Genomic DNA, 26,772 nt, shown 5'->3' with positions numbered 1-26,772 from the left:
CCTCATTTCAAGTTCATTTCAGAAGTATCTCAAACTTGAAAGGCTCTGAAAAGCTTATCTCAGCTTCTATCTACAGATTTGCCATAATTTAGTTCACTATAAAAGAGTTTATGTGTTCTGAAACATCAATAAAGGGCTTTGATTTTAAAATGTTTCCATAAATCCTAGAAGGTATCTTTGACTTTAAAAGAAAAATCTAATTTTATATTTAAAACTGGGATGTATTACCTTACTAAATCATTTTTAAAGGCAAACTCATGACAAAGAGAATAAATTTTCCCCCTTATCATGTTATTCATACTTAAGGGTGTGTAGTTTACAATTTCCTTTCTACCTTGCCTTTAATGGGCAACTTTAATGTTCTCATTGCTTCAAAGTAAAAACCATCCCAGGAAAAGACTAAATATTTAAGGAAAATATGTGAAATAATTCCACACGCTGCATTTAAATTTAGCTTCATGCTACAACTTTTTACTAAAAATGGGTATTTTGTAGAGTTTGGCTAGTGCTCAATTATAACTGAAACAGGTATTAGTAAGTTCAATGACAACATCAACATTTATAACGCTTTCTAGTGTTAGAAGTTTGTAAGGGGAAAAATCTTGAGTATCTCTTCTTAGCAATTTTATGTCAAACTCATTCTGCAGGCTAATATAGTATATGTTTCAAGATGGGTCTTCAATTCTGATCTTTAAGTGACAGGATAGGTTCATTTAAGAGTATATGCACACATGTCTGACTCTATTCCACAGAAACATTAAATAATCTTTGAAACTTCTCATAATGTCAATCTCCAGAGAAAGATATTTGTTCTCAGAACTCTTAAAATTCTGAGAAAGAAATGGAATACTTTATTCTATAATAATTTTCATTCAGAAAAATGAGTGCAACATTATAAACTCCTTTCGATAGAGAAGCTTATATTTTTTATTTCATATTGATTCAGTGACTGGGATAATAGGGATGGGTGTGTCAGAGGCAGTGCAGTTGGCGCAGGATAGAGCAGGGTTTAGGGCTGTTGTGCATAGGGTCACTATGAGTTGCAAACGACTCGAGGGCACATAAGAGCAACAATGCTAATCATCTACAAGTAGGTCAAGAAATTGCATTGCAAACCAAACATGCAAAAAGCTTTTGAAAAGGTAGGGAAATAAAACAAATAATAAAGCAAAGACTTCTTGTAGAATACCTAAAGGTGAATGTGTTTTAAAAGTTCAAAGGCTAAACTTATGTTTTAAGAGAGATTATTATTGCTCTGGTTTGGGGTTTTTTTTTTATATAAAAAAAACCTAATTTTGTTGTAAAACTAAAATCAGGAAAGTATATAAAAGGACAGCATGTCATGTAAATTGTGTCAATATGGTCAAATATCACAAGTGGCCATGCTATGAATAAACCTTTATTACACACAGTTTTCAGATGAGAACAGAGACAGGGATGCTAATCTCAATTGCAACATAAATGTGAAATGCTGCAATATACATGTGAAATGTTAAGTTTTTCAGAAACACGGCTGTCACAAGTGTTAAGAAATATGTCAGGAGCTTTCAATGTGTCTACCATGTGAAAGAGAAGGATGACTATTATTTCCAGATACCCCCTTCCTATAAATTCTCATCCAGCTTAAAAAGAAAATTCCCATTATGCCAAGTGTGTATTTTGGAGTACATTCAATGCATACACAAGAATAAAATGTCTCACTCAAAAAGGCAGTGATAATTTATCAATTAGGCTTCTTTATTTACAAAAAAATGAAGTTGTGAAAATGTTGCCTCCAAATCTGACCAACTGTAATACTACTCTGTATTACTCAGGTCAACTGCACAAGAACTCAAATTCTCCCATTTATCATTCTAAGTACTTTTCCAGACTGCAGGAAAGAAACTGTAGATTTTGTGGAGTCTATTCCAAAAGAACCCGTTGCTAAAAGACAGTGGGACATAACACCTAATCTTCACTTTAAGAATAGTGATATTGAAAAGTGCAGCAATGAGTGAATGGAAATCCAAAATCCCTGTAAATGTTTATTAAAACTAATAAAAGAAAAAAGAATACTGATATTGATGAAGTGACAATTACCATTAGAAAGCCTGGACAACTCTTGAAGATTTGGTATTCAAAATACAGTATCTACAAAATGCTACAGTTCAACATACTTAACAATGTTTCCAAGTGATGTGTTTAATAGAAACACATTCAAATTAAGTTTTCTTAACTCATTTTGTCTGACCAAATGTCAGTGATCATTTCAAATATCTGCTGGAAATGAGACAAGGACTGGCTTAAGAGGGGACTGTAAATCAGCCCTTAATTGTTTTCAGCCAAGAATTCATATTAGAATAATATATTTTAATTCAAAGCCATGGCAATTTTATAAGTGTAAGCAAATAATTGCATTGTATTTCAACAAATCAGTTTCTTTTTAAATTGGAATATGTTTTTTTATAAGATAACCTTTGATATTAAAAAATAAGATTGTGGTTTGAGTCACAACAAAATTCTTGGGACATAAAATGGAGGTCTTTTTGACAGAACAGGCCCAAATATATCTTTTTATTCCTTCTTCCTTTGAACAGCCCCACAACCAAAGAATGTTCTAATGCAAATTTTACTAAATTATCCCACCCTAAAGGGTTTCATTTTCATATAATATTGCTTCAAGATGTAATTCTAAAGAGTAAGAAGTGCACAAGTTAGAATGTTCTTTTATCATAGTGTTGCTATAATTTTCAACAGCAATTTAAATATATGAACAGGATAATCTTGTAGCAGCAAACTCCACTTCATCTCTTGCTTCTCTTAATCAGCAAACAAAACAAAACAAAACAAATGAACTGGGAAAAGGGAGACTGAAGTAAACAGTGGTACAAACCATTAAACACTAAATCCTAAGGAAAAGATGGTGAAGGGCACTACCAAAATTACTTCTAAAACTTTAAAATGCAGAAAAAAATTTAAAACATTCAAAAATAAATGCTTTTACTCTGTTCCATGTTACATACAAATTTTCCTAAGATAAAACTTTAACAGCTATCATAGCTGTCAAATTCCAAAATTAAGTTTGGTAATTATGGCAGGTTATCATGAAGTTATAATAAGTGTGCTTCATTTAAAGGAAAAAAAAATCTTCATAGAGAAACAGAATTTCCATTACAACCTTCACAGTCTTATTACTAATCCAAGTCAAATAAAATATGTAATTCTGACCCATGGATGTGTGTGTGTCTGTGCGTGTAAGAAACAGTTTTTGCTTTTAGGTATTAAGACTAAATAACAAGAAAAAGAGCTTTCTAATTGGTTACAATAATAAAACAATTCCATATATAGTAGCTGATGGTGAAATTGTTTTGTAAAATGTTCTACAATGGTATATTTATAAAATCAGTGGCTCCTCCTTTCAGTCATTTATTCAGAAATGATGAAAAGGGGGTTTTGCAAGTCTCTGGTAAAAAATTCCTTTTTGTGTGCAAACAGTTCTCTCATTAACTGAACCCCAAGAAGCATTTCCCTTAACTTTACACACATCATGCATATACATGTATGAGCACGCGCGTGCGCACACACACATACAAACACACACACCTGTTGCCATGTGGTTTTTTGCAAAAACCACACTGCTTGCTGGGAGTCCACATATATTTGCTTTCAAATGAGGAGGTATGATCTGAGCCTTCTCTTTTAACAGTAGCTATGTTGTCTGGAATGAACAATGGTGGCTCATCCAAAGAGAAACTTTTGCTGCTTCTTCTTTGGCGAGGTTGTAGGTTCTTCTCAGGTTTTTTTAGCTTCAGTTTGTCTTCCTCCTTAAGATGCTCCATGCCTGCATGTTCAAGCTCTTCCTTCATGTGGCTATTGGTTTTCACTAACGGAGCCTGCTGCTGGGACTTATGGCATTGCTTCTGGCTGGAATGTAATAAATGTCCAGTTTGCATTGGATGATGAGATTCTTTGGAGGAAGCATGATGACTCTGAGACTTATCACTCAAATAATGACTTAAAGGTTTAGAGTTCTGTATTAAATTTTGATCCTGTGAAGTTTTTTTCAATATTAAATTACCTTGACTTTTTACAGATTTAACCCCAGAAGTGCTACTCTGGATCTTTAAATCTTTATCAGCTTGTTTTTTTCTCACTTTGACTGGCCTATGAAAATTTTGCTGCAATTCCAGTTCATCAGCATTTCGTTTCACACTTTTAACATTAACTTTGTTTTTGTTATGCACTACTTCATGCTTTGTGGCAACAACTTTTTTTGGAGTATCTACAATCATGGTTTGTTTAGAATGAATTGAGGGCTTTGGATGCTTGAATTTCATGTTTTTTGAATTTAAGCAAGGAACACCAATTGACTGGTTGTTTCTATTATCCTGAAGGTTTGCCTTTTCATGGGGCTCTGTTTTAATATTTTCAATGTGCTGGTTTGAATTTTGGTTATAAATGTCACAAGTAGCGTTTTCTAAAACATTATGTTCTGGCTCAAAAGCAGTAGTATCAACAATCTCTACATCTGATTTATTACATTCTATACTCTGGGACTCAGTATCATTAGATTCTGTGTCTTTACAACAACCCAGTGGTTCTACTTTACTTCTTAGAAGGAAATTCTTTGCTTCTTCAGCAACTTCCATGCTATTCTTCAATTCCAAATTACATTCAGTTGCTTCAGCAACAGAAGCAGATAAACCTTCAAGGTTCCTCTCAGTGTCATTTGGATTTGTACAAGTAGTGTCATTAGAGAGAGCAGCAGTAGAACTAGGTTCCTCAACAATCTGGTCACCTTCATGTGGTAATTTCACTGTCCCTTTGAATTCATGTTCAATTTTTCCCTTCACTCTCATTTCATCAGCAATTATCTCATCCACTTTATCTGGAATGGAATAATTTTGGTCATGTTCTTCTTTATCTGGAAACTTAATCAAAGGGCTACTAACAGTCTCAATTTTACATTCCATCAGAGCTTCATTTTTCTTTTCTTCACTACTGGCACAAGTCTCTGAAAGAAGTGGACAACTTAATTCATGAGATGGCACATTTTCTTCTTGATTTTTACACTTATGCTGAGAATCTAGTTCGGCTTCATCCTTCATTTCAAGACAAGATGACACTGGAGAATGACTTGAAGACACTGCTATCTCTGGTACCTCTTCAATTTGTCCAATATGCCGATTGCTCCTTCTGCTCTCTTTCTGGTATTCAGGTTTCAGCGATGCACAGAGATCTTCTCTAATCGGACATCTTTCTGGTTGTCTTACTCCTGCTTTGGGGGAAGAGATAGTCTTCCCAGATGCTTTTTTTGTGCTATTTAAAGGTGCTGCATTTGAACGCTTGGCAATAGTGCTTTGTCGCAAACTTCTTACTTGTTCTATCACGGGGGGGAAAGAAAATAAAAAAAAAATAAAAAAACAACTTAGCAATTTTGTCATGTGTTTTTATTGCAATACAAATTAAAACATAACTTCTTTATTCTGAGCTATAAAATATTTTGCTCATTTTAATAAAAATGCACTGAATAATCACTCATAACAGTGAATGAAATGTATAAACTATATTTTTGTATTTATCAAAGTTCTTTGACCACTATTAAGTGAGTAACAACTTCTACAAAACTCATACTGGTATTAGAGTTCACTTTATAAAAAAGACGTTTTCAACTAGGTCTCTTTTTCTAAGAACTTGACATAAAATAAGAACTAGCTTTAACATAACACCAATTTTAAGTAAGAATGTTGATAAAATTTTAGACATCAAATATTAAATACATAACCAAACAAATTCAGGGACTAATAAATCTAAACTAAAACCACTTGTCATAAACAAGCTCAGTAATTCTACTTACTTTTTGAACATACTTTATTCCTATCACTATTTTAGCATTCATGCTATTCCTCAAAAAGAAACAAGGAATATACTGGATTACCATCTACAGATAGGAAAAAAAAGAAAGAAATGGCAACTAAAAAGCTTTAAATCAAGAAAATTCTATTAAGGAAAAGTACAGCAGTAATTTAACTTCTCACCTTTAACAATGCCCTTAACAAAGAGATTATTAAGTGCATTTTTCCTCCTTTCTCTATTCTGACACATAATCCAGGGGAAAGCAAAGCACAGTGAAAGGAACTTGGGGACAGATGAGAGTTGTATTCTTTATTTACTTAATAAGAAAAACTATCTATAAACTAAAATAGAAACATGACGTTGTTCCAATTCTTTGCACAGCCAACATTTCTAAACCAATTCTGCATTGTGACTTTAAAGAAATAAACACTCCTATCTGTAATAGATCATGAAGATGGAGAAGATAGGACAAGGTTTGGATTGGTTATTTATGGGTCCCCATACATGTGACAATGGTACCTAACATCTATCAAAACTATACTTTAGTCTACATTCCAAAATTAAGAACATTTTCCATGTTTGAATTATTATAAGAAAGTTAAGAAATTAGCCTTCTTAATTTTCCTTGCATTCTCCCAGATAATACATGAAGTCTAAATTAACAGTATCCTTTTAGTCTCAAAAATGTCCTAGTTTTAAAAATAAATTATATGGTCGGCCTAATATTAGGAACCTGTTTGAATTTCCTCAGGACTTAGTCCAGAATTTAGTAAACACTTGAAAACTTGTTTATTTTTTTGCTTTTTGGTGAATTATAAACTATTTATCATGTGCTCAGAGGACTATAAAATTAACTAAAATGGGGAAAATTTGTATCTTTAGCATCTAGAAATATTTATTTTTACAGCTTTGAAGATGGATACTGTTCCGATTCATAGTTCTATTATAACCATTTGCCCTGAAATAAAATAAATGAACTTTTGACACATTACTGAAGGGGTTGCTAAAATGACCCACAGCATGTCCAAATGTTTTTTGCAAATATTAATTAGGCAAAGGAAAAAGTTTTTTTTTTCTAAATAGCAAACTGCATTAGATGAAGCCTGACTGCTGAGACTCACTCAACGTTCTACAATGCTGTGTCTATAACGCTCACGCTATTCATTTTCAAAGTCCCAAATGCATCCAAGTTTTTTGTTTCTAAATCCCTCACTAAAGGTAGAAGAAAGGGATTACATTCTCTAAAAGTCCTATCTGTCTCCCAACTCAAAAAATAAGGGTGTAGAAACAGTGACATTTTTGGAAGTCAAACAAGAGATCTTCAAGAAGTAACTGATAAAAGAGATCAAATGAGACAAACACTAAACCAACAATGTTGGCACAAATGAGTATCATGCTTCTCAAGGGGTCATTTAAGAGTCCCCTACCCTAACCCAAGACTGGAAGTTTATTCTCCAGAAAAAGTTAGCATAGGGTTTTTTTAAAACCTGTCTAGGAAACAAGAGGCACAGCTGAAAAGAAGAAATAATTTTCAAAAACATACTGAAATTTGTAAGTTAATTTATATATGCCGACATTTGAGATGCCCTGTATAGACGCTTTCTCAATGAGTCCTATTGCTGTTTGCTGTCAAATCAGAAGCAAACCACAGCTGACCTTCCAGCAGGTTTCTAGAGAAAGTCAGCAGGTTTCTTTCTAGAGAAGGTTAGCTACCTAGAAGAAAAACACCCATCCTCCTGAGGAGCAGCTGGTGGCCTCAAACTGCATGCTGTCAAGATTGCAGTGCAGTTTCTTGCCACTAGTCCACCAGAGCTCCCTAGAATTAGTAATTAATTTACTGCATTTCAAACGAGCTTTAGAGTAATAATCTTATTTTGGGGGCATGAGAGGTTCCCCCAAAAGCAGTACAGCCAGATCACTGTTCTGTGAAGTTTATAGTTGAAGGTTCAACTAACCAATTTAAATATTCCAAACAGTCTTAGTTCTTATTCTTAAACATGAACAACAAAGAATCTAGGCATTATAGGTAAGCATGGAAGTCAGAAAGCAATTTTTTTTGTGGCAAAAGTCCCATCCCCCAAAAATGTACAAACTGGAGAAAGAAACTCTGAAAGAAAATTTAAAATTTCTAAACTATCATGAGCATCTTAAGATTTATTGCTCCCACCAAACAAGAACAGGCTACTACAAAAAAAGAACAGATAAATTTGAAAACAATGGGGGGGGGGAAACTATAAATAAATCCAGTATTTGATAAGAAGAATGGAGATTAAAGCAGAGAAAAATTCAGTTGGTGTAGGGAAAAATGCTAAGTACTCAATTCAATACACAAAATATACCTACACCTTACACACCAAGACACATTATCACGGACGAGTATCAAAATGCTGGAGTTGAAAGGGAAGCTACTACAAACTTTAAGATTTGTCTTTTATTTTTTTTCCTGAAAGTATCCAATTCAACACATGAAATCTACCCATGCTAAGACACATACATTATCATGAACTATCAAAATGTTAGAGTTGAAGGGGAAGATACTACAAACTTTCGGGGGGGGGGGGGGGGAAGAGACAAATTGGGAAAGACATCATAGCTAAAATAAAGCAGATAACCATCTTTACATTTCTAGAGGAAAATTATCTCTATTCTTGAGTTGTGTCCAACCAGACTATGACTAGTATGAGGACAATTAATTATATTTCCAAACATGCCAAGTTTCAAATATTCATCTCTACAGTATTTTTACTCAAGAAGCTATGAAAGGTGGTTTACAATCAAAATGAAGATGTTAAATGAACAAAGTAGAATAGTAAACAAACTATATGCACAGCCATCTCAGAAAAATGTAAAAGGATACCCTGGATAACAGCTATGTTTCAGGCTTACGAAGCTACCATTACTACACACCAGGGACAATCAGAAGGTCTAAGAGATATATTCCTTCAGTACCATGGAAGTGAAAAAAATAACTGATATACATTCATAAACTTAAGAGAAGAATTAGATAACTGGGAAAGGGGCAATTACTAGTATGTACCCAGAAAACTAAGCAAATGGAAAACAAAAGCAATTAAATCAAAGAAAGAAAAGTAGTATAGGAAAAGAATAGTTTATTAAGTCAATCACTGCTAATAGCATATATATGTTATGATATTATGTACCATCAAGTCAGAACCAACTCATAGGTGACCTTCAAGGGGTTTCCAGACACAGTTACTTGCACAGAGGGAGAATAACTGCCCATTTGAACCAAGTGTCTTCAGGCTGCCAGAACAATTCCTTACCACTAAGACACCAGAGCTCCCTAGAAACATACGGGGCCTTGGTAAAAATAAATCCCTTTGCTCTACCAAATTATGTATCTTCCAAGAGGAAGATAAGAAAACATACTTTTGTACGATTAGGCCAAGAAGGGGGAAAAGAAGCTAAATCCTTTACATCCACGGAGAGAAGTAAAAAGATAAATACCTAAATCAGAATAATAATAGTAATATATGATATTACTTAGAAATTGGAAAGTAAATATAAAAAGAAAATAAACCAACCATTTGAAGACCTAATATTGGTTGTCTCTGAGATAGGGAAAACTGTGATTAAAGTAGGTACTAGAAATCAGTATTTTTCAAAACAAAACCTGGTCAAATATTTACATTATATATATAAAATATTTTAAAATCATACCAAATTATTGCTAATAATCAAAACAGATTATGAATAATGCTTGTAATGTTAACTGTTGTTGAGCTGCATACAACTGTCACCCTTCTCTGAACAAAAGATCTAAACCCTGTCCTGTCCTTTGCCATGCTCATTATCTCTTGATACTTGTGTTCATACTCGTTGTTGTGTACCATCAAGTCAGAAATGACCCATAGCTGACCCTCTAGCAGGTTTCCAGAGGTAGTTAATCACATGGGAGATAGATAGACTACTATTTTCCTTCAGAGCAGCTAGTGGATTTGAACTGTGTGCCTTTGGGTTGATAGTGCCATTCCTCATCACTAAGCCACATCAAAAAAATAGGAGCATTGCTCAGTGCTTACCAGTTTAGACAACTGGTAAAGAGGTAATACAACTGTCCCTATAACTCTTGATTTTCTAACTGATCCTCTTTGAAAGGATTACCTTGTGCCATTAAACGAGGTGATTTTCTTGGTGATCTTACTGAATTTTCTTCTATTTTGTCCCTCAAATTCCTGTTAGGTAAAATCAGTTCTTCTTCATCAATGGTATCATTGCCACTTTCTTTAACAACTCCTTCATCCATAATATCGTCAAGACCAACAACTAGGGGGGGGAAAAACAAAATACAACAAAAAAAATTAATTACTGGGGAATGTTAAGTATTTAAATGTGGTATAGAAAAAAGTGTGTGAACATTTTAAGGTAATAACTATACTGTACTGAAAATCTAAGTTTATTTCAAATATAAAATATTGCCACTACTGTTTCCAAATTCAATTTAATTTTATAATCTTATATCTGATGAGGTAGCTAATTTAAAAGATTAGCTAATTTTTCTAGGTTAGATCTCGACTTTCACTTATCACTGTCTTTGTGAATATCACAGGCAGTCATTATCTGTTTTACTTGTACTTCATTACAAGTAACCTAGAATTCTGGTTTTAAAGAGATAAAAAAAGTTTAATTTTTAGCAGTTTGTGGTTCATGCTAGGAAATAAATAAATAAATAAATAACCCAAACAAATAAAAAAAGTATAAATAGTTCAAACTAAAAAAATAGAGTTCAAACTACAGGGAAGACTAAACAATGTTAATGAACCTTGAGTGGCAGCACAAAAGAAAAAGTGTAAAAATCTAATGTCATTTCCTTCTCTCCAAAGCACTGAAGAAAATATGTAAGTATTATATGAAATCTTGTAAAAGGAAGGTAATTCTTCTGAGCCGAGGCTTGGATTAAAATCATTGTTATAAAATTAAATCAAACTTGGCCAAGGCATTTAATCTCTCAATTTACCATCAAAATGAAAAAGTATTTCCATCGTAGAGTAATGAGGACAGGCATGTCAGAGACAATAAGATTGGCAAGGCCTGTTGTACATGGGGTCACTATGAGTCTTAGGCAACTTGATGGCACATAACAACAACAAATCTATTGGATAGGGCTGGTATACTATGAGGATCAAACGAGAGGATGTATCTAACTTTGTAAACGCTATAGAAGGATGCAAATGTTAACTGTTATCTTCATCCTAAAGTCTATAAATAAGTTCAAGAAGTTATCTACTCTTAGCTTTATATCCATTAATTTGGTTTAAAAAGTCTATCTTAAAAACTGAAGAGAATAAACATACTTTCAAATTGTAAAATACTTTGGGAGATCATTTACTAGTAAAATCACAAAACTCTTCAAAGCGAATACAATTTATCCACGGTGGAATTTTAAACAACAGAAGAGAAAAAGGTTTATGAAGAAAACTGCTGGGTAAAAAACCAGGATGTTCCCTGTTTTATTTATACTTTTTTCCTTTATCTTCCAAATTTTCAACAAGGAACATGTATTTTATATGGTAATAAAGGAGAGGGGGAAATATTCACATAGTAGTTCAGGGAACAGGCAATAAAAACGCAATTAATACTGTTGGCTGGAAGGGAGTAACAAGGTATATATTAACTTGAGATGTATTGCAAAGGCAGAATTCTTTAACAAGTCAATTCTGACAGTTTTATGTTCATCTTATTGCACTCTACTTTCTAGCAGCATTGGCTACTTCTTTTTTTTTTAAAGTATTAAATTTTATTAGTTTTAATGAACATTTACAGGGATTTGTGGCTTTCATTCCTTCATTGCTGCACCATTCTCTCTACCCTCCTCCCCAGTTTGTTCTTCTCCCCCTGCCATCTGAATGTCTGTTTTAATTGTCCAATTGCCACAGTGCTTGTCAAAGTCAGTTCTGATTAATCTCCTTTGTCAGTGTGTCCTTTGCCATTCCCTATCACTCCTCCCTGAGAGAGACTTCACCCTGATTCATGAGGAAAAGGGGATGGCGTATTCTCTTAGCTACTTCCTGCTGAAAAGGGACACTGTGGGTTTCAGGATGAAGATCTTCTCTCACTACTCTAAAGGGCCCCTTTGGCAGTAGGACACACATAGACTATTATGGAGATTGATTTTGGAATTTAGGTGCACTGTTATTAATTGTGCTTAGCCGTACATGTTCATATCCTTGAAGATGCATCATGGGGGTGTTGCAACCGGCCTTTCTCCTGCCAGGTTAGTTCCTCAACAGCTTGCCTGATAGCTCCGGGTGATGGCTGGATCCGAGGTGGTGCCCTGAGGTCACAGGGCTGTGGTGGGGGTTGAGATGTGTGGCTGTGGAGCATTGGCTACTTCTGATCCTTCTACTTTCATGAATATATTTTCCACACTTAACTTTTGGAACATTACATTTTCCTGTCTTACTCGTTAAGTGCATTATAATAGTTTCTTCTTTATTTCAGTTTTTTTAATTCATAGACTGTTGTACAATTTCTCCCTTCTCCTCCCCCAGTCCACTTTTGCAATACAGTCTCTTTTTGCATACCTTTACAAGTTACTGAGTTCATGAGTCCTCTCATCTCTATCTACAATCATTCTTCCCTGCTGTTGTTGTTATGTGCTGTCAAGTCACTTGCAACTCATAGCAAACCTATGTATAATAGCCCTGACACCTGCTCTAAATTGTGCCAACTTTACTGTCTCTGTCACACCTACCCTCACTACCCCAGTCACTGAATCAATTCATCTTCCTCTCTTTCTCTGTCCCTCTCCAAGGACTGGTCCTCCTTGCAATAGGCCCAAAGTATGTCAGACGAAGCCTCAGAATCCTTGCCTCCAAGGAGCAGCCTGGTTTCTTACCTTCTCCAGGACAAACTTGTTTGTTCTCCTAGGTGAACTTAATACCCATCTACACTCAAATGACTCTCAAATGTATGTATTTCCAGTCCCAGTCCCAATTGCTTGCTGTAATTTGACCTCCAACTTCAAATTCAAACCAAACTGGACAAGTTAAATTCAGTATTTCCATTATGTTGATTAAAATACAACTCAAACAAAACTCAATGTGGTGTTGGTGTTGTTATGAATCTTGGCCTATCCTGTGCCATCCTCACGATCTGACACACTTAAGCTCACTGCTACAGTCACTGTGTCAATCTACATGATTGGGGGTCTTCCTCTCCTTCACTGTCCCTCCACCTTTCCAAGCACGATGTCCCTCTCCAATCTCTCCTAGCAACATGCTCAAATGAAATGAAGTCCTCATCTATGTCTCCAAGGAGCACTCTGGTTGAACCTTCTCCACGATACATCTGTTTTGGTATGTCTGGTGTGCTCTGGTTTTTTGTTGTTTGGTTGGTTTTTGTTTTTTTCAGACGAGGGGATATGTAGCACTCTTCTCCAAAACTACAGTTCAAAGACATCTGTCCTACTCGCCAAGTGAATGAAAAGAAACATGGCCTGAGTTAGGTGTACCTCAGTCCTCAAACTGACATCACTTCTCCTCAATAATTTGGAGGTCCCTGATTACAGACTCCCAGTGAAATATGTCTCCTGATTGCCTGACTACTACTACCAAGCATTATGATTTCAGATCCAAGTAAGATGAAGTCACTGACAGTTTCAATCTTTTCTCCATCTATCATAATGTTGTCTACAGGTCCAGTGGTGAGGATTTTTGTTTCCTTGATTTTGAGATGTAAACCCAGTATGGTCAAGTCCATTTTGACTCACAGAAAGCTTACAACAGAGAACAGACTGCAAACTGGAATAAAGTGAACCACACTGAACCATAGGATTAAGACTGCAAATCACATGGAAACATCTTTCTCTTATGAAGTAGCTGATAGGTTTGAACAACTGACCTTACAGTTAGTTGAGAACTTTAAACAATGTGCCACTAAGGGTTTGTTTTTTTAAAAAAAGAAAAACAAACAACTGGCTGTTGTTATGTGTCATCGAGTTGAGCATGACTCATAATGATGCTATGAAAATTAGCTCTAAACCTTGCCCTATCCTGAGCTAATCTAATTATCTGAGACACCTGACTCCACTGTCAGTCACTCTACCAACCCATCTCACCCAGGGGTCATCGTCTCCTGAGTTGATGATGTCCTTCTCCGACTGGTCACTCCTAGTAACATGCTCAAAGTATGTGAGACAGAGCTTGAAAATCCCTGCTTCCAAGGAGCAACCTGGTTTCTTTCACCCTTTACAGTACAGACCTTTTTGTTCTCTTGACAGTTCACTATACATTCAATGATCTTCTCCAGCACCACAACTCAAAGGTATTGATTCTTCTTTTGTCATCTTCAGTCACTGTTCTGCTCTCAGATGCAGCGTACTAAATTGACAAGACCATGGTCTACATCAGGCACAACTTAGTTCTAGATTGATATCACTGCTCCATAGCACTCTGGAGAGGTCCTTGACAGATTTCCCAATACAAGTAGTCTATTTCCTGACTGCTAGAGCCAAGAGTGTTGACTGTGGATCTAAGCAAGATGAAATCACTAAAACTCTCCATCTTTTCTCCTTCTGTCAAAATGCTGCGTATCAGCCTGGTGGTAAGAATCTTTGGTTTTTTTTATGTTGAGATGAAATCTATATTGAAGGATACAGTCCTTGACTCTGTGCAGAAAATTGTTCAAGTCCTCCTCAGTTTCAGTGAGCTAGGTTGTATCATCTGCATAATGCAGGTGATGAGTCTTCCTCCAACCCTGATGACACATTCTCCTTCGTAAAATCTAGCTTCCCAAATGACGAAGGATGCATCCTTAGTGCACTCCTTTCTTTATTAAGCCATGCCGTGTTCTTTGCTCTGTTTGGACAACAGCTTCCTAGTCTACGTAGAGGTTTTGCATGAGCACAATTAAGCGTTTTCGGATTCCCATTTTTCTCAATGTTAGCTACAGTATGTTGTGACCCATAGTCAAATGCCTCTGCATAGACAATAAAAATCTCTGCTTTCAGCCAAGTTCCATCTGACATAAGCAATGACAGCCCTAGTGCTGCGACCTCTTCTAAATCCAGCTTGTATTTCTGGCAGTTTTCTTTGACTCAATGGTAACAACTAGAAGAAACACTAATTCCACCCATTTGCACCCCCAAACAATACAAACATACACAGGTAAGTTCTCCTTCTAGGATATGCCCTGTAAATGGAAATTCCAGTTATCCAGGTATTCAAACCTAAAAATGACTACTCAACTCCAAACCACCATCATTTCTCATATGGACTAACTGTATTATTCTCTTAGGATCTTAGTTTCTTCTGTATTATTTCATTACTTTCTAACCACATATATAATTAACTCTATGAGTCATAATAAATGAGATTGAAAGAGAATGAAAACCAAAACACTCTGAATTAAGTTTAGTATCTTTCTTAACCACTTGTTTTGTACAGTTAAGTGAGAACTGACCCATAGCTAATCTTCCAGTGGGTTTTCAGAGGCAGTAAACTGTACAAGAGACTAGACTGCCTATCTTTCCCCCACAATGCAGCTGGTGGATTCAAACCACATACCTTTGTGCTGGTTATTGTTGTTTATTGTTATCTAGTCGAGCACAACTCATAGTTGTGCCCTATGAACAAAAGGCCTGAAGCCTTTCTATAACTATCGTCATTTCTCCAAGTTCATAGTGAGTTTTCAGAGGCATCGGGTTTAGGAATTGGATGCCACTCCTTCGTCCAAACCTGTCTTAAACTGGGGGAGCTCCACCAAACACTGTCTACCATGGGCAGTCATTATGGCATCTGACTCATTGTCACAGCAAACCCAGATTACCTCATCACAACAAACTGGCCAGAGTGTTGTATGAATTAGAATGTTCCCCCAAAATACAGTAACAAGGGATTAAAATATCATTCCTCTGGTCCAACTTTTAAATATAAGGGCCCCATAGGAGGTCTTGTTGACTCTAAACAAGAGGCTTAAATAAAAACAATCAAACAATCTAAACAGATCTACAACCAAACAAGAGGACCATCTTACAGATTTCAGCCGCTTCATCCAACTCCAAAATGGAGACAAGGGCTTTGGCATTACATGTTGTTTTGTGTTGGTAATACAATTCCATATAAAGTAAAGAACCACTCCTCACAGTGGTTAAGTATTAATTTAGGCAGGTTAAGTATAAAAATCATACTCAGTTCAACAACATTTAAGATACAGATATGTTCTCTATTTTAAAAGTTGGCATTAGTATTATACTTGAGAGTAACAGAATGTCTTTTCAGTCTTTTAACAATCAAACTTAGATTTCTCTTTCATTGGATTTGTGATTTCAAAGCAGACTGAGAAAAATACATGGATACCTCCTACTAGAACCTCCACAGCTTTCTCCTCCAACACAGAAGATCAACCATCTAGTCTCTACTTGGACTTCCCTTTTGAGATCATTTTCATGCAAAAAGAAAAAAATGCTGGGATCTGGTATTTCTTCAAGTTCTTGTTAAAACAAAACATTTTGGGAATGATTTTATAATTTTTTCATATTAGAATATTCCTATTTTGGAAATTATGTTATTATACCACATGTACCTTTACCTTCCATCTCTTTAAAAGAAACAAGACACAGCAAAGGTTTGCTAAATCAAATTAAGCAAGCACTAGCTGCTTTAAAAAAAATTTATACTGAGAGTTTAAAGCTTCTAGTTTTTCAACAGGAGAAAAGATATGCAAATATACTTAAGACTATAGGTTACAATACTTTATGGGACAGTTCTACTCTGTCTCACAGGTTCATTATGAGTTGGGTAGACTATAAAGTAGTACTTTTGGGGATCATGGTTAGCTATGCTAAGATTGAGACTGAAGAATATTTGAGGGAGAGATATCCCTTCTGAATTCAGAGATAATAATATTAAGTGCAGACTGAACACACTGAACACTAATGACCAATGAGCTGTAACAACAAGGACACTGGATAACATCAATGACACTGAAGTGTAGGCTGATTTTTCAAAATGTCTTTTCCATCCCGTTGGCTTTGACTTCCAGTGAGTAGCTGCATGGTAGTATGCTAATTATATGAATGAAATGATTGGCATCTATTGTATGGGAACATGCAAATAATGATGTGATTGATCAGTCTTGCCACCCCACCATTTTTAAAGTGAGCAGGTTTTGAGGCAGACTTGGGAATCTCACTACCTTCAAGTATTAATGACTGCAGCTTCTATCCTTTGAGGTTACAGATTCCTGACAAAGACAGATCAAGACTGAGACAAAACAGCAGCAGGTGAGAACCAGAGTCTAACATGAGACCCATCTGATTGGGGACTGTCACTAAGCGGTGCCAAGAGCCAAAGCCATAGGCTTTTAACTAACCAGGGGAGACATGACATGTAGACATGTATCCCATTTCAAAGGCTGTATAGACTTTGATCTTCTGCAGAACTTCATGTCTTCTTCACTTTCTGCATACAATGCTGTATCATTTGAATAGCATAGATTGTTAATGAGTATTTGTCAATCCTGATGACATATTCTTCATATGGCCCAGCTTTTCCAATGATTTGCTCAGCATAAGGAATGAATAAATAAATAGGTATGTAGAAATGATACAACACTGACAACACTTTCTTGACTTTAAAGCATGCAGTATTCCGAGTTCTGTTTGGACAACATCTGTCTATGTAGATGTCTGAGTACAATTAAATGTTATGGGATTCGTTCTCATTATTCTCAATGGTAGCCATAATTTGTTATGATCCACACAGCTCAACATCTTTCCATAATCAATAGAACTTAAGTAAATGTATTTCTGGTACTGTCTGCTTTCAGTCAAGATCCATCTGATATCCTTTGTACCACGACCTCTTCTGAATCCACCTTAAATCTCTAGCAATTCACTGTTAATACACAGCACTAACTGTTTTTCATAATCTTCATCAAGATTTTACTTGTCTGTAATAGTAATAAAATTGTTTCTAAGTTTCCATAGTCTATTTTATCACTGTTCTTGGGAACGGGAACAAGTGTGGATCTCTTCAGTCAGTTGGCCAGGCAGCTGTCTTTCCTATTTGTTGGCAAAGACTACTGAGCATATCTAAGGTTGCATCTGTTTCTGAACTGGTATTCAGAGTTCACTGAGTCCTGCAGCTTTATATTTTTGATAATGCCTTTAGCACTACTCATTTTTTAAATTGGTTTTCATACAAGAGTTTACATTATGTTCCATCATTCTTGATCAAATACCACCTGGGTCATCCATAGTGGATAAGTTTTAGCAGACCTTTCAGACAAAATAGGACTGGTCATCCACTTCTGAAATAACATGTCTTTGAAAATACTACAGAAAACAATTAAAACATTGTTGGCTACAGTGCCATAAGATGAGTCCCTCAGGTTGAAAGGCACTCAAGATGAAAGTAGGCAAGAGTAGCCTCCTCAAAGAAGGATATAATGACACAGATCCATCTGCTGGTATGGTAAGATTCAAAAGGAGTAGAAATGTCTGTTCATTATTCATTAATAACTGAAACATGAAATATAGATAATAATGGAATACATGAAACATGAATCTAAAAAAATTACAAGTTGTCAAAATGAGATAAAATGGATTGACATGTTAGGCATTTGTGAACTGTCACAGACTGCTATTGGCCATTTTTTTACAACAGTGGGACTACGAAATATTTATCCTTTTGTGACTGAGATATTTCACTCAGCATAATGTCCTCCAGGGTCATCCATTTTGCATAATATTTCATGAGTTCCTTGGTTTTCAATGCTGCATAGTATTCCATTTTGTGAATATCCCAGAGCTTCTCTATCCATTCGTTTGTTGATGGGCACTTGGGTTGCATCCAGCTCTTTGCTATTGTGAACAAAGCCACAATAAACATTAGTATTGGCCATTTTTTAATCAAAAAATCACGTTATCTATTATGTTGGAAATAACATGCTGAAAAGGAGTATTGTGGCATTCACTGTCAAAAAATGCATTTAAAGATCTATCCGGAAAAACAATGTTGTGTGTGAAGGATACTATCCATACACACAAAGTCCAATTAATACAATAATTTTTATTCAAATATATATACTACCCACAAAAGTCAAAGACAATTTGAGGATTTCTACCAACTTGTAAAGTTCTAAATTGATTGAACATGCAATAAAGATGCACAATAAATGGTGACTGGAATGAAAAAGTTAGGGACAAAGGCGGAATGGTAGCTGGAAAATGTGACCTTGATGACAGAAACAGGACTGGAGATCGCATGATAGAATCTTGTACAATTAATGATTTATCCATTGCAAATATTTTTCCTACAAAACATAAATGGTGATTATCAACAGGGACTTCATTTGCTGAACTACAGGGGAATCAGACTGACTACTTCTATGGAAAGACACTGCAGTAGCTCACTATCAGCAGTCAAAACTAGTCCAGAGGATGACTGCCACAGACTATCAACTACTCACATGCAAGTTCAAACTGAAATTGAAGAAAACTAAATCTGTTCCTAAAAAACATTTTCTGTAATTGTTCTTAAAAATGAAATTTGTTGGGAACAGATCTGATGTACTGAACACTAAAGACCAAAGACTAGATGAGCTGTGGAATGACATCAAGGACATTATCCACGAAGAAAGCAAAAGGTCATTAGAAAAACAAGAGACCAAAATGGACGTCAGGAGAGAATGACACATGCACTCAAATGAAAAGAAGCCAAAACATGAGGAATGAAGGCAAAGATAAGAGAGCTAAACAGAAGATTTCAAAGGGCAGCTCAAAAAGACAAAGCAAAGTATTTTAATGTAACGTTCAAGAAGCTGGAGTAAGAAAACCGAAAGGGTAGAACACGCTCAGCATTTCTCAAGGCTGGTGAGACTGTGTCTCACATACTATAGGCTTGTTATCAGGGGAGATTTCAAAGCATAATTGAGACTATAAGGATGGGGAAGAACTGAGCAGTACTGCTCAGTTTGTTCTGTTCTGCTGTACATAAATCCACTCTGAGTCAGAAGTGATTTAAGAAGACCTAGTAACACATATAGATGGGGGCGCTGGTAGCTTAGTGGTAAGAAGTTACAATGCCAACCCAAAGGCAAAAGGTTCAAATCCACAAGCTTATCAAGAGAAAGATGGGCAATTCTGGAAGCAGGAGTGGCATCCACTTTCTAAACAACATGCCTCTGGAAACTTCATGAACTTTGACAAACAACAATAGTTATAGAAAGGCTTCAAGTATTTTGTTCATAGGGTCGTTGAGTTGTTCTCAACTCAACAATAATCAAAAACACAACAATAAACCTCCTGAGGGTCAGCTACAAGTTGGTTCCAACTTGTGGTACACAACAGCAACATATGTCTCATATTAAAAACAAATAGTTTTCCCAAAACATTATAGTGCAAAGATGTTGCTATCTGTCAGACTTACAAACTGGCTATAAAAAAGCTTTGAGTGTTAAAATTTCCCTCCCCTACTACTCGACGGCATTAAACAACAACAACTACTCCAGTAGCCTTTTGTATTACTGCTTTTATCTTTCCATAAAGATAAAGAAAGAAAAAGGGGGGAGGGGGAAACATGCATGTTGCCTATGATGACTGGCCCCTCTGGCAAAATGCCCAAAGTATGTGAGATGGAGCTTCAAAATCTTTGCCTCCAAGGATCAGCCTAGTTTCACCCTTTTCAGGACAGACATGTTTATTCTGTTGACAGTCCATGGTATGTTCAGTACTTTTCTCCAGCACCTAACTCGAATTCATTGACTCTTCTTAAATCATCCTTAATCAATATCCAACTCTCTCAAGCATAGCAAGTAATTAAAATGACCATGGCTTGCGTCAGGTCCACCTATTCTCTAGAATGACATGGTTGATTTCTCTTCGGCACTCTGGAGAGGTCCCTGACAGCAATGCAATTTGTCTATTTCCTGACTGCTGGTGCCACGGGCACTGATTACAGTACCAAGCAAACAGAAATTGTTAACAATCTCAATTTTTTCTCTATCATGATGCTGCCAATTAGCCTGGGGGTGAGAATCCTTGTCTTGATGCTAGACTTCAATTACAGTGAAGACTGCAGTCCTTGATGATCTACAGCAAACACTGAAGTCCTCCTCAGTTTCAGCGAACAAGGCTGTGTCACCTAGACAGCACAGGCTATTCCTTCAATCCTGATGCCACATTCCTCCTCATAAAGTCCAGCCTCCCAAGTGATCTGTTCCGCATATAGATTGAAAGGTATGGAGATAGGATGCATCCCTGATGTACACCCTTTCTGATACTGAACCATACAGTGTTTCCTGTTTCCTGGCTCTGTTCTGATGGGTGCTTTCTGGTCTAAGTATAGGTTTCACATGGGCATAACTAAGTGCTGGGGGATTCCCATTCTTCTCAAACTTAGCCACTATTTGTTGTGATCCACACAGTCAAATGCCTTTGTATAGTCAATGAAACACAGATACACATTGTTCTGGTATTCTCTGCTTTCAGCCAAGATCCATCTAACATTGGCTATAATGCCCCTACTGAAAAGGCCTCTTTTAAACCCGTTTTGCATATCTGGCAGTACTCTGTTTATCTACTGTTCTAATTGTTTCCAGAGAGTCTTCACCAGGATATTGTGATATTAGTGATACTGTCCAATAATTTCCACATCCCCAAAATCTACTGCCTCAAAATAACCTTTAAACCTTAAAGGGGAAAAAATCCCCTGAAATAATTTAAAGTCTTTGGTAAATTAACTGTCAAAAAAACTCTTGTTTTGAGTTCTTTCATGGAACAAAACTGACAATAGCGAATTGTAACATTAGACAGGAAACCTAGAAAGGTATGATAAATGTAGGAGGATCAGTTCAAGAAAGGAAGGTGAGATGAGTGACATTATCTAAAAAACTGTAACTATTGTTAATGAATTGAAAATATAGAAATTTTGAATTTGTTGATGTTATGCTTTATTTCAAGGACTTGAAACACCTGTTGCTAAACAAAGACTATAAGCTTTCACTATGGTACCAACCATTTTCATGCCAAAATAAATTATGCTGCATGTAAAATTATAGACTCTTTATGCAATGCTACTTATTTCATAAGAAACATGCTATTCCCTAAAGAAACCAAAACCGCCACCCAAGCAGATATATGCACACCCATGTTTATTGCAGCTTTGTTCACAACAGCAAAGAGCCAGAAACAATCCAAGCGCCCATCAACAAATGAACGGACGGAGAAGCTCTGGCATATTAACACAATGGAATACTATTCTGCATTGAAAAACAAGGCACTCATGAAATATTATAGAAAATGGGTAACCCTGGAGGACATTATGCTGAGGGAAATATCTCAGTCACAAAGGGACAAATATTGTGTAGGGCCACTCTTGTAAAACAGGACTGGCATCGGGGTTGAGGGAAGACAGAGGCGGAGGAGAGGAATGATGTATACTGCATTGAAACAGATGAGGGAGAGAACTAACTGTCTAAAAGGGATATATGACTGGGTATTATTGTCATGACAGGAGTCCAGAATGAGGGCTGTGTACAGTGGAGTGGACTTGGTGGAGGGATTGTATAGCAATTAAAGACTTTTTCTTATACTTTTTAAGGAGAAGAGTGAATTTTGGGGGAGGAGGTGGGCAGAGAGAAAAGTGCAACCATGAATGAATGGAAACCCTAAGTCTCGTAAACTTTCATTACAATTAATTTTTAAAAAAAGCTACCGTAAAATAGGTATTTTGATGTTACATACTATTGAGTCAGAATCTATTCATAGCTGACCCTCCAGGAAATTTTCAGAGACGGTAAGTCAAAAGAGAAAACACTGACCAACTTTCTTCCTTGGATCACGTGATGGATATGAACCATGTGCCTTTGGGATGGCAGCACAATCTCCTACTGCTAAACCACTAGAGTACCCTAAAACAGAAATGTTGTTGTTGCCATTGAGTCACCTACTACTCATAGCAACCCTCATACAAGCAGCTCTGAACCCTGCTCTATCCCGAGCCAGTCGCACTGACTCACACACCTACTCTCATCATCCCAGTTATCTTGTCCGGGGTCTTCCTCTCCTGCTCTGTCTCTCCACCCTTCCATGCATGATGTCCTTCTCCAAGGACTGGTCCCTTCTGGACATGTGCATGAGAGATGGAAGTTCAAAATCCTTGCCTCCAAGGAGAAACTTGGTTTCACCCTCTCCAAGAGATCTATTTATTCTCCTGGCAGTTCAGAGTATGTTCAATACTCTTCTTCAGCACCATAATTTAAAGGTCTCTTTAAATGTCTGTCTCTTCAGTCACTGTCTAGCTCTCTGAGGCACAGCAAATAATTACAGACTATGGCCTGGATCAGGTACACCTTAGTCTCTAGACTGACGTCACTGCTCCTCAGCACTTTGGAGAGGTCACTGACAGCAGACTTCCCCAGTGTAAAACAGAAATAGGTTTTATTAAGTACACAACTCAATCTTAATGGATTAAAAAACCCAAACAAAAAAAAAAAACCCAAACTGGCCTTTCTTTCTTTCTGAAAGCGAAGAAGGAAGTCCCTGCCCCTCCCAAAACTGAAGCCAAAGCAAAGGCATTAAAGGCCAAGAAGGCAGTCCTGAAAGGCATCCACAGCCAAAAAAAAAAAAAAAAAGATCCACACATCACCCACCTTATGGTGGCCTAAGACCCTGAGGCTCCAAAGGCAGCCCAAATAACCCCAGAAGAGCACCCCCTGGAGAAACAAGCTTGACCACTATGCCATCATCAAATTTCCCCTGACCACTGAGTCAGCCATGAAGAAGATAGAAAACAACAACACAGTTATGTTCATTGTGGATGTCAAGGCCAACAAGCACCAAATTATACAAGCTGTGAAGAAGCTCTATGACATTGATGTGGCTAAAGTCAACACTTTGATTAGGCCTGATGGAGAGAAGAAGGCCTATGTTCGACTTGCTCCTGACTATGATGCTTTGGGTGTTGCCAACAAAACTGGGATCATCTAAACTGAGTCCAACTGGCTAATTTTAAATAGAAATTTTTCTCCAAAAAACCCCCCAAAATCTGGTGATTTGGTCACCTTAAGAAATAAAAGAACAGATTAGAAGTGATATATGATTGAGTATTATGGTTGGCACAGGAGTCCAGATTTAAGGTTGCATAGAGAAGTGTACTCGGGGTGGGGGGTGGGGGAAGGGACGTGGGAATTGTATACTAATGAAGGAATTTTTTTTTCCTCTCTTCGGAGGGGGAAGCGAGCTGGTGGGGAGGGGTGGGCAGGGAGAAAATTGCGGTAATGAATGAATGGAAATCCAAAACCTCTGTAAAAAAAAGAATTTTAAAAAAAAGCAATTAAAACCATAAAAAAATAAAAGTAGTATCTAAATCTTTATTAGTGTTGTCCTCAAGTACTGCATTAGTAAAAAAAAGTTCAAACTGGTTTTGTGTAGGAAGCTACTCACCACTGACCCTCCAGTGGGTTTTCAGAGGATGTAAATCAAGGGATGATATTGCCTATCTTTCTCCCACAGAGCTTTTAGTATCTAGGACTTTTGACAGTCTATTTAGTTTCCACATGGATTGTTCTATTAACATTTTCTTCACTTTTACTAAAATAAAGGAGAAACTAAAGTATCCTTGGTAGACTGCACAGTCACAACTTAATTTTTCTTTATTTAAGACTTCTATTAAGAGGCTTGAAGTTTTGTTGATTTTTTTGAAAAAAATCAAGTTGTGAGTTTTTATTACAAATTAAAAATGAGGTTCTTAAAAATCTCAACTTGACTCAATATGAAACCATTTATAAACCTATAAAGGTGTACTGAGAAAAACCGGGCTTTTAAAAAAACACATCTGTCATTAACAAAAAAAAAGACATCTTTAGGTAAAAATAATAAAAACCCCACGCTGCAGAAACAATGCAGATAGTTCCAGTTATCTGGTCAATGGGCAAAAAGCAAGCACTTAAGGTCTTCAGCTCCAATCGTTTGTTCAATTCTTATTGCTGGAATTGCATGTTCATTTCTTCTTGCTGGAAGAAGATGATGGTAGAGATGGCAAGCCGGCATTTACTCAGTCCCACCCTACTTAACCTTGGGAGGGGAAGAATTCTCAGCTGGTGGATCAACTGCTTTTGTCTCTGCCATCTTATGGTTTAGGGTTTTCTGGGCATCTGCGTCGGTATCTGAAGTTGTGACGGTACCAATGTTGAGGTGGCTGCTGACCTTGGGTCTCATTTTGATTTTCCTTATCTTCTTCATTGCCATCCTCTCTAGGCTGTCTTTGGTGAGGAGGGTCCCTGCAAAATCGTGGTCTAAAACCCCAATTCATATTCTGTCTCACTGGTCTACCATGTTCTCCTACACCCTGGCTGTCAGCATCCTCCATCACTTCTCCCTGCATATGAGGGTTGAAATACTGGTTGACGCCCATAGGGGCTCTACATGTGGTAAAGTGGGAACCATCTCCTGCAGTAGGGCCAGCAGGCATTGTTGGGCCTGTCCTTCTAGAGCACTCTCTGATCCCTTGTTTTTCTCTCCACTCTCACTATTATGGTAATTCTGCTGGCAACCATATGGAGGACCCCTATGTCTATAATGGTTACAGTCTGCTGCACATTTACTGCTTTGCACTGGAATGCCACCAGGAACTGTAACATTGGCTGTCTCCGCACCCTTTTCTCCTTTAACAACATCAAATTACACAGCCTCTCCATCACCTACACTGCAAAGGTACTACCTGGGATTATTCTTTATGGCAATCTGGTGTACAAAAACATCCTCCTTGGTGTCATTCCTGTTGATGAAACCATTGAATCATTTTACTGTTGTGATGACCTTTTTGTCCCCGCCGCAGGTACTGCTGAAGTGAGGCCGCGCTGCGCGAGGTGCCCAGCTTGGTGTTGGCAGCACTGAGGGCACGGTATGGCAGCGGTGGGTGGCTTCTGGGTCTTGGCCTTGCTGCTCATGGTTAAGGTGATGGTGAGTGGGGCCAGCTGTAGCAGTTGTGGCTCCTCCCAGGGTGTGAAGGTAACTAGGCCAGCAGTGGCGGCGGAACTACTCTGGGCTCTCAGGGGTCCACTCTTCACTCCTACTGATCGAACTCGACTTAAATACTTTTTAAACAATAAATATTTTTGGTTTGTACCAGCCCAGGAAAAGTACTTTTAAGTATTACACATATGATTAAATGAAAGATAAACTCCACAAGAAAAATAATTTTGATCTCTTTTAGTACTTAAAACAGCAGCTAGAACTCTGTTATGCAGTCTTGGATCTTGCCTGAAAACACAAATGCATAAATAAAAACATCTGCCCAATTTGTCTCAAAAAATTGAGATCCTTATGTCTATGTTGTGAGTGACAGAATATTATCCATAAGCATACAAGGAAGGTGTGTTAATAAAGCTATTATTCAAATATACACTTCCAGAGCCAAAGCCAAAGAGAAGGAAATTTAACCAAATCTTACAGTCCTAAATCTATGAAACATGCAATCAGGATGTGTTAGTGATAACTGGTGACTGGAATGCAAAAGTTGGAAACAATGAATGAGAAAAAACAAGTCAGAAAGTAAAAACCTGGTGACAAAATGAGGCAAGAAATAGAATGATGGAATTTTGTATGTTCATCACAAACACCTTTTTTAAGTACAGTGACTTTACACATGGACTTCACCTGATGAACTGCATCAAAATCACAGACTATATCTGTGGAAGAAATCATTGGAGAAATTCAGTACCAACAGTTAAAACCAAGATAGGTGCGGACTGAAATAGACCACGTGCAAGTTCAAACTGAAGTCAAAGAAAATAAAAATTAGTACATGAGAACCAGAATATGATCTTGAGTCCCTCCCATCTGAATTTAAAAATCATCATAAGAATAGGTTTGAAGCATTGAACACCAATGACTGAAGACAAGATGAGTTGTGGAATGACATCACAAAAATTATCCATGAAGAGACCAAAAGGTCATTACAAAGACCGGGG

The 26,772-nt window shown here is 36.9% G+C and overlaps 1 protein-coding gene across 1 annotated transcript in view; it reads right to left on the bottom strand.

The window, feature by feature from the left end:
- The window catches only part of PHF3 (PHD finger protein 3), a 126,552-nt gene that overhangs the window by 51,414 nt on the left and 48,366 nt on the right, over positions 1–26,772 (bottom strand). Inside the window, exons 2-3 of the mRNA XM_006897058.1 lie at positions 9,961–10,122; positions 3,583–5,362 (exon numbers count right to left, since the gene is read on the bottom strand). Of these exons, the coding sequence (XP_006897120.1) occupies positions 3,583–5,362; positions 9,961–10,122 (1,942 nt within the window). The remainder of the gene's footprint in view (positions 1–3,582; positions 5,363–9,960; positions 10,123–26,772) is intronic.

Source organism: Elephantulus edwardii, unplaced genomic scaffold, assembly GCF_000299155.1.
Source record: "Elephantulus edwardii isolate Elephantulus edwardi_28Jun2011 unplaced genomic scaffold, EleEdw1.0 scaffold00198, whole genome shotgun sequence".
In the NCBI taxonomy this organism is placed as follows: domain Eukaryota; kingdom Metazoa; phylum Chordata; class Mammalia; order Macroscelidea; family Macroscelididae; genus Elephantulus; species Elephantulus edwardii.
Note: the sequence above shows the minus strand (reverse complement) of the source record. Positions and strands in the feature narration are given on the sequence as shown.